This window comes from Falco rusticolus, chromosome 9, assembly GCF_015220075.1.
Source record: "Falco rusticolus isolate bFalRus1 chromosome 9, bFalRus1.pri, whole genome shotgun sequence".
In the NCBI taxonomy this organism is placed as follows: Eukaryota; Metazoa; Chordata; class Aves; order Falconiformes; family Falconidae; genus Falco; species Falco rusticolus.
Window position 1 is genome coordinate 4,273,784 of NC_051195.1, and position 16,164 is coordinate 4,289,947.

Sequence of the window (16,164 nt, forward strand, 5' to 3'; positions counted from 1 at the left end):
GCTGGGATCTGAATTTACAGCAGCGCGGCCACTGAAGCACAGCTGCTCAAGCTGGCAGGCCTAGCCCTGCGCTAGAAGGGCCTCCAGAAGTGGGGCGGGTTATGCCACAACGGATCAACGATGCCACCGAGCACACCAGCTCAGATCAGGGAAACTCTCATCCCAGCTTACTCTGCACTCCGCTCCCCCGACAGAAAACCTTCACGTCCTCAGCTAGACAAGGTATAAAAAGGATTTCACCGCAAGGTAAGAAAAAAAGGAGAGAAAAAAAACAAACCAACCCAAAACGATTTAGAAAGCAAACTTGAAACAGGACCATATGCTTGTGAAGAACCTCTTTAGTATCTGCGGTTTGCCTATTTAGTTCAGGTAAATCATACGTACATTGCAGATAAGCATGCATTCTTTGAAATTAGCGCATGCATCCATCTTGAGGAGATCTAATGGCCAAAGGAAGAAAAAAAAAAAAAAAAAAAAAAGGTGAAGACATTTCATAATAAACCTCAATGGAATCTGTGCTGGGAAAATTGCTAAATTAATACAGTACTTCATTATTCCTATACTTGCGGTGCTGTCACCAAGTTTATGTAGGAGTTGTGCACATTTCAACACCATCTAAGCAGCATTTGGAAGAAAAAGCAGCAAGTTCCTCAGGGTTTCCATAGCTCTGAACTACATAAAAATATGTGCTATGGGGCTTCTTTCCAAATTCTAATTCAAACAATTTCATCTACTGCAAAATTCCTTAGTCAACCACCACACCATCAAAAGTGCTTTTCCAGACAACCTGAATTGCACTGTATATGTAAAAACTGGCATTAACCTTTAGTGTTTAAGTGAGATTTTTAGATAAACTTTATCCATTACAGGTTACATGGCTAAAGTTATCAAATATAATAAAATTTCTACTGGAGAATATACTCTGAACTTACAATCTTAGGAACTTACATAAGTTTAAGTATGGCCACATCAATCAACATGCAAGAAATTCCCAGGTTTACATACTGAGAAATATATAACAGTGCTTTTAATAACAACTTTAGCATAGATTCTTCTTTTTAATCAGAACTGCCGAGTGTATTCTCACTAGATTTAATGACTGAGGAATAACCCTTTAAAAAGGTGTTTTTTCATTTGCAGCAATGTTTGAGTTGATGAATAAACGATAAAATGATATATAGTTTGTATCACAGCAAGACAGAGTTCTGACAATATGAAATTCTCAATCATGTCTTGAGTTCTCGAATTTCACACAATTTTGTTTAGTGTATGCTCACTGGAATAAAATCCCTATATTTTAGGTCACTTCTCTGAATAAATATTCTTACATATACTGAAAGGAATCTATTAACTATTAGAAGAAAAAAAAATATGAAAAAACCCAACCAAAAAAAAAAAAATCAACTTTTCAGGAAACAAATAATTTCACTCAATGAAAAATTTAGCTTCTCTTCCAGTTTGTTCCGTAGAGTTTAGATTTTATTATATGGGCACAGCAGTAACTCAAATATTAGTAAAATAATGAATGTATTTTGCTTATGACTTGCTGTGGCTATTTTGTGCAAACAAAAAAAAACCCCTCACAATCTGACCTGGGCACTAGTGAGATTTCACATAAATGGGCCTTTCACGGAACTGTGTCAGAGTATCTAAAGGGTGATGCAGAATACCAAGTTCTACTGTAAAAGAATCTCGGAGGGAAGAGAGATCCGTCTAACATGTGCTTTCATAAGTGCCCTTATTTGAAAAATTTCTTCGCAATAATTAAGATGCTGGTATACTTTTCCTATTACACAACCTCTTACACAACCACATGCGGTACATTTATAGACAGATTTACAATCAGAAAGAAAAATGGTTTTTTTCTGTCTTGATAATAAAATTAGCTGTTTTTTGTTTCTTTTTCTTTGTTTTAATACAAACTGTAGTCCAGCCCATTTTGCTCTCTTCACGCAGCAGATGAGCTTCTAGACTCTCTCCATGCTGGTTAGAAAAACCCTTTACAGCACGTTTCCCCTAGAATTGGGTCGTTCCACAACGAACTGCTAGAGCACAACGCTAACTCCGGGTCAGACACTCTGCGCTGGTAATTTCCAGTTTCTTCCTCATCATTCATCATCATCATCCTCATCTTCCTCACCATCAGAAAGCGATGTACAAGGGCGGATCTGTCGGTAGCGATCAAGCCACTTCTCTACCATCTGGGTGACCAGTGGATGATTGCGCCTACGGGAGCTTTTCTGCATCGCCACGAGAACCCCTCCTTCTGTCACACAGCAGTCCAGCCATTCCCGAAGCAGTTTCTCTTGCTGCTCCTCATTACCTATCTTTGGGGGAGAGAAAACAGATTGAGAACGATGCTTGAAACGTCACCAGCAACTTTAGGCAAGCCACCTGTGATATTCCGGAGCACCCAGGCTAGGGCAGCAATGCAGCTCCTTTTCAGAGCTGCCAGAGTTAGCACACTACTTCACTGCAGCTGGGAGTCCCCAAAAGCCACACGGATGCACACTGCATCTTCCACCAAAATTTGAAGGGTCTGGAAATATTCCCCAGCTATTCTTCCCTTCTGCATTTTTCAGATGTGTATTCCCAATATAGTGCTCCTATATTTACTTGTAAGCAACTCATTATTTATGGTAGGCACCATATATAAGGAGGATAACTCCTAAAAGAGTCTTCTGGCTTTATAAAGTAGTTTTTAGGAACCTAGAAGTTCTTGGCATGAAATATTTCCTCTTTTAAGCCATAACAAATGTTGCAGCTTACTGAAAAAAAATATCCTTCTCTAGATTAAAGCCCATACCTTTTCTCCTTTATTTACAGGATGCCCACTTTTAGCAATTACTTCAGATTTTCCAACCCTCCCTTTCCCCGTGTACACACCTCACTGAGGTAGTTCCCTGTCTTTTATAAAGAAGAAGAGAGTTGAATTTCACTAGAAAAAGAGGTAGAGCATGCTGTAACTACTGGCCAATATTTGTGTCACATCTTTTAAAAAAAAGAAACCAAACAAAAAACAGCTGTATTTCAGTCTCACATCAGTGTCAGAATCCTTATTTCTCGGTCCTTTTTAAGGTACGCTTGTATTCGCATGCACAGTGAAGTTACATTCAATTTACAGAGCTATAAATAAGCATCAAATTTCTGGGAAAACACCTCTCAATCACCTCAAATGACGGGGAAGGCAGCAGTATTAATTAATCAGAACGGTACACTCCCTGGAATTCTCTGAACTGCAAAAACATATGGGGCTACAGAGACTGCTGAGGCCACAGCTTAAATAAGCAGCTGTGACAAAGGCGACCAGCTACACAGCTATTTCTTACCTCTTGAGCAGAAAGGAAGTGAATGTGCAGTAATTTCCTCTCGCTATCCACCAAGGGTAGAAAGGTAACAGTAACATCATCATCAGTGTTCAAGTTAGCACCAGCACCTCGATTGCCATAGCCATCGTTCTCCATGGCAACCAGAGCGGAGAAATGGCCCCTTGTGTAGCCCAGAGCAATAGGACTTTTCCAACAAAAACTCTGTTCCCATAACAAAGGCAAATATACACCTGAGACAAGTTAAAAGAAAGGGTAAGACAAAACTGCAGTGTTCAACAATGAAGAATTCGGAAACAAACCTTTTGCTTTTGGCTAAATGCAGTAGCAGCGACAAATTACACAAGCATTTTAAATGGACTTGGTTTGGTCTGCACTAACATAGGTCACACCTTTCATACAGCTGATTATTATTAGGTTAACAGGAGATTAGTAAAGTATCTCTGCAATTGTACAAAAGCGATCACAATTACAACCAATACCACGTTACCCCAAAAACCTATGGTCTATAATATAGCGATGAACAAAGAACGAGGTTAGAAGAGCAGTCTTAGGTTTAGCAACTCTTCTTAAATATGTCTTAAAAAAATTACAAAGGGAAAAAATCAGATTCTGCATCACAGAAATAAAAGCTACAGTCAGATGCCTATTTTTACCAGAACAAAAATTCCACCATCTGCTTACAAAACTTATTATTAGAAGAACTTGCTGCACTAAACGTTATTCAGCACCTAAGCATGTAGCCCATCCCAGAGGCAATGGGACTTCTCATAAACATTGTATTAATAGATTAAAATAACCTACATCAACTATGCATACCTAGTCTCCAAAAACAACCCCCACCAAAACCCAAAGCAACCAACCACCGAAAAGCTGATCCTATTTTACTCAGCTACGACAAGTTACCGATGTCACAAATTCTGAAAGAAACTGCACTTTTTCCTCACCAATGTTTTTATTGCTAAAAGACAGGAATTCGCTTGAGGTGCATGAAGTCTCAAAATAAAACTCTAGCTCCTTTCTTCTAGGAACGTCAGTAATTCTTGGTGTGTACTGCTGCAAGACAACTTAAGCAAAAGCATGCCTTACCTTGTGACAGTTTAAAAATAGCCACGCATAAACTTAAGTGCACGTGTAGCATAGCAACCTTTCCTGGTACAGCTGCTGCCAGCAAGCGAGGAATAGACGCCGCAGCAAAACAAGGCACTTCACTTCTACTCCAACATCCATGGAGATGAGGTCTGAGGAGGGGGTGGGTTTGGAGGTTTTAACTGAGTTTAAAACTCATCTTTGCCGCAACAAAAATTAGCGGGGGCTACCAGTAAATACTTGTCCCTTGTTTACCCTATTCTTGAATTAGCAATCAAGAAATACCTAAAAGTCTTTCTACTTCTTTGAGGTTAAGATTCCCACAACTTTTAACAACATCTAGTTCTAAGGACAAATCCATTTAACACCTTTTTAGCGCTGCCCTCCTCCCATCCCCGTTACAACGAAGTCTCACTGTGATTCAATGCTAAACACAAGAGATGCAGAACAAGGGATAAGCATTAAGTAGAAAACTTCAAGCCTTTACACTGCAGGAAAGAACCGAGCATCTGGTCAAAATTCAAAATTACACTGAAAATAACATGCTAACTGTCAAACGTAGCAAAGACACTCCCTCAGTTCCTGGCAATCCAGTCTTAATGCATACTCACAGAAATAACTTCATGAACTTTTTTCCAATCTTTCTTTTGAAGCAGCAGCAGAACAATCAAGCAGCCGGGGGGAAACCGATCTATGAATATTGTATGCTTTGTTTAAGTATGACGGCGCTACCTACCTACATGTTGGTTAGGTTACCGAGGCCTTTCAGAACTCAAGGCATCCGCACCCTCAGGATGACTGCTTACCCACCTTCTTCCACAAGTTATGATCGTAGAGATCTATCAGAAGGTCCTCTCTCTCCACTTGCCACCTGTGCCAGCTCCTCAGGACAGTTACACTAGCGTGGCAAGTTGACCTTGGCTAGCTGCTGAGCACCCACCCAGCCGCTCTCTCACTCCCCTTCCTCAGCCAGACGGAAGAAAACACAACGAAAAGACTGTGAGTCAAGATAAGGACAGGGAGATCACTCACCAGTTACCATCACAGGCAAAACCGATTCGATGTGGGGAAGATTAATTTAATTTATTGCCAATGAATACAGACAGTTAATGCCTTACTGACCTCAACTGGTAGATTTTGGCCCCAGGCACTACACAATGCTTTCAGGGCTACAGAAGTCACTGATAAGCAAAGGGTCTCATCTCTGTGGCCATCTCATACCGCATCTAACACCACAGAACTCCTGCATCAAGCACAGCTACGTGACCTTTCAGGAGTGGAACTAGTCTGTTTGCCTTGCTGTGATCTCTACATTGAAATTCAGCAACTTTGTGGAAATTTTTTCACACTATTGTTTTATCTTAGTAAGAATTCGCCACTAATAATAACCCCAAGACAGAAGGATGTGTTACGCTTTCCATTCCTCCTCAACATTATGTGCTGAGCTCCACAAGAAGGGAATTTCAAGCATTATCAGGGAGAATATCTTGTGCTCTTAAGATTTATAAAAGGCAATCTGATATAAATTGATAAGGTAGCATAAGAACAGTTGACAAGCACACAAGCCATGGAAAATAAAGAGTACGGGGTAACACCTACCCGTGAAGCCATCCACACCGGGTTCAGTTTCTCCAGCCTGACCCGATAATCATTTCGGTCACCTTTTTTCCTGTTTAATTTTAAAAGCTGTATAGTCGTGCCACTAAATACATGCGGCTAGACCAGGAGCACGCTTCAGGCCGAGTAAATGGATCTTTCACTGTCAAAGCTTTAATATTTAAAGAAGCATTAACAGTCAATTGCAATCTAGGAAACAAGGAGGCTGTCAGTTACGGGATTCACAGCAGTTACAGCAAGGATCCCACGCTGGAGCAAGGAATCCTGGAGAACAAAGTTCTGATCAGGGAGATTTCAGGGGTGGACAGGGTGTGTACAATACCTGCCACGGCACTATGAACTGAACCGTGATGTTAAGTTAAAAATCACTTCCCCACCTCTATTATAACCCACAATCTTTCTTTTTTGGTGAATGTGATCTGAACACACAGGCAGGGTGCTACACGGCAAGTCCGAGAAGCCCGAGCACTCCTCAGAGCTCCACCGAAGGGGCACATGCCAAGCAAGGCTCGCACACAAGCCCAGAACACCACGTCTTGTACCATTTACAGACCTGTCTTGGCAGCCCATACTACTCCGAGTCCGACGGCTGTTTGGTTTCAGCTGTGCTGCTAGCATTTAATTAGCACACATTAACCACAGAAATGTGGTTGGACAGGGACAGAAGTTACACAGGACTCCCAAGTTCACCTGTTCAGTGCTGTGTGTTTCTATGTATGGATGATGTGGCTTGTGGCAAGCAAATCACAAGTCATAAATATCCGTCTGACTAAATTCCTGGAAATGTGTGTCTAGTAAAAGACTGTCCCCCAGACACCCAGTTACCTTCTGGTTCACAGAGCTAGAAAACAATTTCAGCGTATTTAGGCCACATAACACTTGTCTGCCTCAATGCCCAATCTATAAAATAAGAACATCTTGCAAACCACTCAGCCTTTAAGTTAAAAAGCAACACAAACCTGAAGCGTCAGATCTGTATCACATGAATAACTGTTCTTTCCCAGTCTATCCTTTCATCATCTCTAATAAACGATACCATGTAACTACAAAGAGTACCAAATTTTTTTTATACTCTTCAAAAGAACATTTCATTTCCTCACAGAAAGAAGTTTTGTCTCTGCCCCAGACTTACAAGCCGAGTGATTTTCTGAAGACCGAACAGTTCTAATAGGTTACACATGCGACGTTAACGCCACAGTCTGGAGTTCTACACAACACAGCTCTGCCCACTTCCAAAGGTAGCGTGCTCTTTTTAAAATCACAGGAGAGGTTTTGGGAAGTCCTCTGCTAAGATATAAATAAATGGCGATGTGTTGGTGAAAACAACTGTAGGAGAGCTGTCAAAGCAGATGTACTTGAAGGCAGGAAGATGAACCATGGGAAAAACCAACACCCTGCAGCACAGCCACAGCATCTGATCAAACAGTTCTTCCCACATGGGTTTTGTTTACTGCTGAGCATCTACAGATGCTCCCAATCCCCTCTTGGGTTTTTATTCTTTAAATAATAAAGTGTTAGCGCGTGATACTGGGGAAAGTCACCCAAACATGTATTTGGCTTGCAAAACAGAATACACATCTTTATAAATCTACAAACATATGTCTAAGCAAAACTGGACTGTCAGCTAATCATCTTCGCATTTATCTTGAGGATAGTTAGGCTGTTTGCCCAGAAGACTAGGAGGAGGAACAGTCAGAAGGAACCTGATCGAGTTATGCAAGTGTATAGTACTACTTGAGAAATAGGTCACTATTTTGCATCACACTTGCTGTAAACTGCGAATTACAAAAACTCAAGACAAATTTTAAAACCTTCCCTTAACTACATCACGGAATTCACTTTCGCAGAAAATGAGATTTACATTATCAGTCGGCCAATATTTTGCAATTGTATCTAAGTTACCTAACCTCATACCTCATAATTATCTGTTGGTAGAGCACTTACGAACAGAATTCCTTCCTTTTCAGCCTCTGCAATATACATTCAAGTTGCCACCTCTTCTACTTTAATCAACTACAAACAAAAGCTCAACTTTATCATTCTCAACCCTACTTTAATTTCTCTGCCTTTCTTTGTATACCCTTGCCTCTTGCTTCGAGGGTGGCAGCTTTCCGCTGTTCTTAAGGACTGCCTCACAGACCACCTCCTGCAGTGCTGCAGAGTGCCAAGACGTGCTCCTTCGTCCTGGAAGAGCATCCACAGATCCCACCATCACTCTGGTGAGAGACTTGCCAATGCAAACACCTTCTGCCTGCCTCGCCCCCAACTTTACGAGCCTCCTTCAGAAAATGCTAAATACGATACAGTTTCCAAAATGAACATCTGCAGCCATTAGTACCAGTGAATGAAATTTCAAATTCCATTTATTAAATCTCTTGTGTCTTACAGCAGTACAAACCATACAACTTCTGTGAAGTTTTCAGTCCGATTATTTTACATAAATTACCAACTAAAGGCAAGTTGAGCGGAGGTAGAAACACATTTTTACTGTGGCTACAGGCAGCATGCCCACTATACAATGAAAACCTGCAAGTTTTCAGGGGATTGTTTTGGGTTTTTTAATAGCTAACGAAAATTCACCTAAACCATAATTTCATCCTCTTCCAACTAGTGGCGTAATGTCACTCTCCTTCCAACTTCCTTTGCGTTTATGATTTATAGCTCAACTCTTTTTAAAACTCAGTTTGAAAGACTAAAGGCTTACCTTGAAAGCGGGTATATCCTAGTGTTTCTCCTCGGAAACTCTTATAATATTTTACTCCATAAACTATAATTGGTCTTCTAAGAATATGTGCAAGTACAAAAATGTGTGTCTGCTCCAAACTCGCTCCAGGCTGAACCAAACACAAAGACAGACATCACTTGAAGCAGAACTTATCATTCTTTACTCTGAAATTTGAAAAACACACCTCCAAATTGAGACAGAAAATGCTTTTAAGAGTGATCTAGCTTTACAGGAAAAACGAAACACTGGAAGACTATTACATGTCAGTTGGAAATAAGCAAAAACATTTCAGCTTGCTCCAGAATGTAACCTGTCAGTAATAATTCTTTCTCCTGTCATCCAGATTCAATCTAACATATTTCATTCCCCAGTTAGAAGTGAAACTCTACAAAATGTTTAGTCTAAAAATAATTCACTCATCTGAGGACAGGTTAAGCTAAATACCTTTCGATGATAGCAAGAAAGCACATCCAAAACAAAGAAAATAGCACCAAAATCATGTTTATGCTTTAGAAAATGAGCTAAAAATATTCCTGTAGTTGGAAGCGTACAGGAACGTACATCTCTTTTTTTGGAGGGGAATTACAAAATACCAGCTTGCTGAAGTTCAAGTAGTTTGAGCTTACAGATTTGTAGGCATGCTCTAGGAGTCAACACATTAAATACACAATTGTGTATTGGTTTATTCTACAGACTTCACTCTGACACCAAAAGACCCATACTTTTTTGTACTGTACTGCTTCATGGTAAGCTCAAAAATTAGAATTTTAAATGAACCCTTCCCTCCTGGCAGAAGAGTCTAGCCAGTGATACTTTAAGATGGCTGGCTTAAGGGGAACGTTTTCCTTTGCACATGGAAACTCTTTATTCCTGAAGAATACTTTGGGTCCTTGAAGTTTCTATTCAGAGATTAAAATATCCTTTCTAAGGGCCATCTCATAAAGAAGTTTTCTTACCTGGCTCGCAAGAGAGAGTATGAATGCCCAGTCTTCCTGCCACTGTTCCTCTCGCAATGAGAAATGTAAACCAAAGCTTTGGGAATACCACGACTCCCACTCTTTCCAGCGCGTATAGAACCTAAAACAGTAGAGAAAGAGTGGTAGAGACAAAAATATTTACTCAACCACCATACACCAGATAGCAATGTTCAATCCTTGTAATCCTTCATCCCAAGTCTGTAAAGAAGAGGGATGAGAGTATGTCAGGAAAACTGGGTTTGGTTTGGGTTTTAATCTTCAGCAGACTCCATTTGGTAAACCTCATTTAAGAAATCACTTGGGATCGCATTGCCTACAGCAAACACGTGTAATAGATGCAAGTGCCTAACAGGCTCCTGGCTACTTTGATGCTTCTTGTAATAGGGTTTTTTTTAAGCCTTAATTAAGATTATTTATGTGACGATATGCAGGGAACATAACTAAGACGTTCCATTTCAGGTAAGAGGAGTTGTTCATTCTTCTCACACAAACAATACAAGTATTCCCTATAGCTGACCATATCACGAGCCAATTAATGCCAAAATACTTCTGTATCAACTTCAAATAGACCGTTGTTAAGAGGCAGAATCTGTTGTAGATCAGGTTTTGGAAGAAAGAGTATGGTAATTTCACATTATATGGAATAGTTATAAAGCAGCGTAAACAAGATTCAGATACAGAAAGTAGAATTAATCTGATTTGCACTGAAAGTTTTAAAGTCACATAATTTCTATTTTCCTGTTTAAATTAAAATTAGCATTTTTATACACTAGTTCTAATGTTTTACCTTTCTTAACCAATTCCTTAAAAAAAAAAAAAAAATTACCTACACATTAAAAAGCAGATGCTGGCTTTTTAAAATTGTCAACTCAAGCCTGATCACCACACTATGGAAAGGCCACAACTTCACATTAGGAACATGGGTTTAGCGAAGGGTGCTAAGCCAACTTTTAAACAATGGCCTTTACTGTGAATACAAAGAAACCATTCTGAAGTTCAGCTTATTAAAAAAGTCATTGAAATGAACTCATTTAATTAGAATCTGAGAAAATTAACAGACAGGGAGCGTGTGTGGAAGAAACCTTTCCTATGCTTTCAATGAAGATGCAATTATCCTAAAATCTTGGTGTATGTAACAGACCTCACCAACCAGGTTGGCTTTCCCAAGTACAGCTAAAATCTTTGCATGGCTTAAAAGGCCTATTAATAAAGACATTTTGATAGGTCTCCGTGCTCATTCACAGAAAATGAAGGGAGGGAGGGCAGGAGGACAGAAAAAGAAACTACTTCCCCAAAAGCTCTACTGTGAAAGTGTTTTACTAAAGAAATTTCTTCCTTGAATTAGTCAGCCAAAGCCACAGTTATCTGTAGATGTTCACAGGAGGTAGCCTTGTAGACAGAAGTCAAGGCTCAAGATTTGCATCTAAAAAAACACCCGAAAAATAATTCTGAAAGCCCACTTAGGGGCATATGCCCATTCTCCACCAAAAGCTTACAATGGAATTTAAACAGGGACAAATCAGAACACACTTCTGTGTAAGCTAAAAAAAAGTGTACTCATCTAAAAGGTGAGTGGAAAAGATGCCACAGGCCAGAGCCTCTGGGAACTTCACCACTGAGCTTTTTCTGAGTAGCGGACACTAGACTGTCTCTAGTAAATAGATTCTTCTTTGTTCAGCATCTGAACAAACACAACAAAATGAGGCCAAATGAGTTACATGAACGTTCTGTGTCTGAGTATAGAAATACCCATTTTTAAGTGTCTTTGTGAAGGCTTTGAAGAACAATTCCACTTGAAAACAGTTTAAGCATACTGTTGTTGAGACTAGCGGTTACGTTTAAGAGCCTACTCCTTCAGCACAGTGACAACAATGTCACTTCTACCTGCTACACATCCTAGCCCACAGAATTAGAAGTGAATGTATCTTCCCACATAGATTCTATACAGCAAGTAAAGGATGTACAGGGTGATCTATTTACAACTGAACTTCAGTAAAAAGACCTCTCACACCCTCACTCGATCTTTTGAAAGGAATTATGACTCAAATCTGACCTAGTATCACCCAGACTGACCTTGAAGAAGTTGATTCTTTACGGATTTCCATCACTAACAGCCTCTGCAAGCAGGTAAGTTCCTACCAAGGATGTAGCTCTGTAGGGGTTTGTACTAGAATCTGTACTAATTCTTCCACTGACAAACTAGTATATAAAATTATCCAGACTGAAGGTAGGCACCTGTACTTAAACAACTACGAAGGAACACATGAATCAGTCAAAAAAATCTGTGCTTTCAGTAAGGATAAAGATTAAGTAAATTCAGAGTAAAAATGCAAATTCTGTCCAGAACGTGAACTAAAAAACTTAACCAGATTTCATAGAGTCTAAATAGCGAGTGTTACATTAGATACAACAGTAAGTCAAGAACAGTTAACACTAACATTTTGAAAGACTGGTTTAAACATCAAAAGTTTGCAGCATGTTTTTGGATACCACACTTGATTTTGTTACCATAAAGAACAAAACCTGACCTATCATAAATCTCTGTTCTGGCCTCAGGGGAGCTGCTTATAATGCCAGGGACATTCCTGCATGGTCGAGATGCACACTCCATTATAAACAACTTCAGAGTAGCAGCAGATCCATTCAGAGACAGGTCCTCAGGAGGACAGTTACTGAAGCACCACTTTATTGAACCCAGCTCTGGATGCTAACTGGGGGAGTTTTCTCCGAACTGCAGGCAGCTGGGGACAGTAATCACCAAGGCTACGTACAGGTACCCCCAAAATTAACCTTTGTTGTTGACTTCATGTACAGCACAAAGCAAGGGGACAGGCTCTTTCTCTAGTATCCTTGCTTGCAGTGTTTCTCTTGCCCTTGACTACAAGAACGTAAGAAAACCGACCACCTGTGTCTTACACAATCTCTTCCCTTAGTCCCTTTACGCACTCAAGAATTGTTGGACACCATTGGGGTCCAACTGTAAGAATTTTTCCTCTAGTAAAGGCAAACCACAGTATCGGACTAAAGAAGGTTGCCAGTGTAAAACAACACAAGTTCTACAGAATGATAAATTAATTTTATGTCCAAATGACAGCGCTAGTTAAAATGTCAATGCTCTGTCCTTAACTGCCATTATTTTAGCAGACAGAACAGAAAGAAAAAAAAAAAAAAAAAAAAGAGCAATACTGAATAAAGCTGTAACTAAGCAGACGGAATGAAAATACTGAAAAATTTGTACAGGAATAAAAGGCTATCTTCCATCAACAATCTTCTGCAAAGCTTCCACAAGGCAGCGAGGCATGGCATGTGCATGATTTACACTGCAAGTATACAGAAATTCCAGTCTTAATATCTGTTCGCGTACTTTTGACAAGCACACAGCATAAAATACTTTACTGTGATTTAAATGCCGTTTGTTGAGTATCACATACCATCGCTGAGTTCAGAACATCCAAGTTTCCAGTGCTTGCATTTCAAATACACTAGATCTAAATGACCATGCGATTCACGCAGTGACTCAACGTCTCTGAGGCACACAATCCACAGTAAATTGGGGAGCAGGGGTTGTGTTTCTTTTTAATACTATACTACTACCGACTACTATGCTACATGGAAAGCTGTCTTTAAATTTGACATAAAAAACCCCTAACTCACCAATGTGAGCAGTCATGTAAACTGTCGTGAAGAGCTTTCCGCAGCACTGAATCCTTGTCGTAAATGCCCCAAGTGGCCTGTAGTACTGAATCAAGCAGGCAGTCCCCTGCAGTCCGATTCCAAAGTGCATATAACCTGCTGTCCAAGCGCGTACCCAGTTCCAGTGACCAGTTAATAATGGGAGATTCCTCTTCTAGCTCTGCAACATGACAACAACCTCTTTTAAAACCGATGTTTGTTTGAAGTCTCAGAGAATCCAAACAGCACAGTAGTGGCATAATCTCAATAATTTACCCATTTACCAAGTAAGAAGTTTTCCTTCTTACTACAAAACCAGGTGAACTACAATGGCTAAATGCATTCCTTGGGCAAAATACTGTCAAGAAAAGAAAAAACAAACACCAAAAACAACCCCAAAAAAAGCAAAACAAACCATAGCCTTAAAGCATCACATCATTTGTTTGAGGATTGCTACTGAAGCAGAAAGATTTTTTTCCATTTTCTTTAAAGAGCTTGTGACTTATAACTCTAAAGCTTTAGAAATCTTTAAAATTCAAAAGATACATTATAAACATGATTTCTACAGATTCCATTCTTGCTCTGCCTCATAAATAGACTGTAGATGTTAAAATAATTCCAGGGTGAAGAGTAACTTGAAAGCAACAAATCTGTATTTAAAACAAATTCAGGCAACAAAGCCACATACATACACACACTTTTTTCCTTTCTTTATTTAAAAAAAAAAAAAAAAAAAAAAATTTCCCTAAAGAAAAGCAAGGAGAGATTCTAGCTATTCTCAGAGCACTTACCTTTCTGAACATCTCTGTCAAGTACTTCATCAAATAACTTTTCTTGGACTGTAGGCGGTAAGTCTTCAATATCTGGAAAAATAGAAAGCAAATATAAAAGTCACTTAATACTGCTGTAAGAGAGAGATTACGAGCTGGTGCTCAGGAGAACTTATGCAACAGCTTTTGCCCCATCATCCCTAATGTCTCCTCTGAAAAGCTGCTGTTACTTTCAGATCTGTCATTTGTGAACACAGGCTTCATACAGCACGCTAAAGTAGGCATGTATCCCAGACTGATTTTCATACCTTTTACACAGAAAGGATCATCACAGCACGCAGAGGGTAAGAATGGATTTGTCTGAACGAGAAAGCGAAGTAGAGAACCACTTTGACGTAGGGAGGAAAAAAAAAAAAAAACCCAACACTACTGCTTTCATCCCTACTGTACTTAGGACAGACTCAATCCTAAGCAACAGTTTTCCACCCATTTGAAGGGCTTTCCCTCCCTGGTCTCCCCCAGGGGACAGGTACAGTTTGCAAGAGATTTGTTCTTGTACAGAATATCCATTTCATTAGTCATTCCATGCAAACTTCAATGAAACAGTGCAGAGAACCCCAAGGGTTTGCAGGCTGCAGTTTGCACATTCGAAAATAAGAAACGGAAAAACTAACTATTGAGCTATGACACCAAAAATACCACTACTGACAACTGTTCCAAGAGCTCTACGGACAAAACCTGAAACTGTGAATGTAGCTCTTAAAAAAAAAAAAAAAATACACAACAACAAAAAAAAAAACAAAACCAAAAAAACCCCACAAAACAGGGATGAAAATTGTATACTGGGCAAAACCCTTCTGCAACTCCTGTATCACGTACATTAACACACAGTGTCACACATTCTAAACCACAAGCATCTGCTACACCTTAAAGATCAGGTTAAGTAGTAAATGGTTGCTAGGCAAATCAGCAACTGAAGAAACTTTGCTAGCCTCAGCACCATTGTGAAATTTAAATACATTAAAGTTAAGGAAGTAAACCAAGTAGTTACACAGAAACATCTAGCATCCCTTCAGGCAGTCTAGGGGATAATAACTGGGCTCTAAGTGGTATTTCAAGGGCATGAAGATTTCTCTTAATTCCAGTGTCCTCTCTGCCAGTCCTGCTCAGATGCCCAATACCCTCAGGCTTCTAAAAGCGAAGCCAACATTTAGGCATATGAGTTGCTGCTGAAGCATACTATTGTTTGGTGCCAGCAGAGTGTTGTGGGATGGAGTTTTTTGGGTGGTTTGTTGGGGTTTTTTGTACGATTCATTGTTTTTTTTCAAACTAAAACTGACTTAAATTGGTTGCTGGCCACTATAAGACTTTTGCACTAACGTCTGTTCATTGGCTTTTCAGAAGGATCCTATACATTTCTTTGAAATATTGAGTGGAAACTGGTTCCTAAATTACATCATATAGGTAATATCCAAATAGGATTGCGTGACTTACACTACTCTACTTGGAAATGCTGTGTTGAGACCAGCTGCTAACTGTTGACTACAAAAGACATTCAGTTGCCTAAATGTGATGGAAGTGGAAATACACTGACAGCCTTGATGGACAGAAGCTTTTGAACATTCTTATTCTTTAATTATTTAATGGTTCTTACATGTATCAGAAAGCTGCACAGTGGTTTGAGACAAGTCTCTTGAAAATAATGAAAAAATTCCTCAGTTCTGGCAAAAGCAACATTTCTCATGCAAGTTACAAGATTGTTCTGTTGCCCCTTTTTCCCTTCTCTCCCACAAAGAGCAAGGAAGCATTAAGTCTCTAACCCATGCCGTTTGCCTCTCATATGTGACCTGCAGAACAAGGCTGAATACACCACCTCAAGTGGATAGTTGGTAGATAAATGGTAAATATTATCCAGACTTTTTGAAAAGGAGGAGATGAGGTAACACTAAACCAAAGATGCTCCAAATAATTTTCTGATAATACTACTG

At 39.6% G+C, this 16,164-nt stretch overlaps 1 protein-coding gene across 5 annotated transcripts in view; it reads right to left on the minus strand.

The window, feature by feature from the left end:
- Positions 1-318: 318 nt before the first annotated feature.
- ZRANB1 (zinc finger RANBP2-type containing 1) overlaps positions 319-16,164 on the minus strand; it is a 45,501-nt gene continuing 29,655 nt past the window's right edge. For 3 of the 5 annotated variants that reach the window (XM_037401067.1, XM_037401064.1, XM_037401065.1), the window contains 6 exons: positions 14,198-14,269; positions 13,389-13,587; positions 9,714-9,834; positions 8,737-8,866; positions 3,330-3,559; positions 319-2,327 (listed from right to left, as the gene is read on the minus strand). In XM_037401067.1, coding sequence (XP_037256964.1) covers positions 2,109-2,327; positions 3,330-3,559; positions 8,737-8,866; positions 9,714-9,834; positions 13,389-13,587; positions 14,198-14,269 — 971 coding nt within the window. In that variant the 3' untranslated portion in view covers positions 319-2,108. Of the gene's footprint in view, positions 2,328-3,329; positions 3,560-5,225; positions 7,320-8,736; positions 8,867-9,713; positions 9,835-13,388; positions 13,588-14,197; positions 14,270-16,164 lie in introns of those variants that run through there. The other 2 variants (XR_005106290.1, XR_005106291.1) reach the window with 2 other exon arrangements.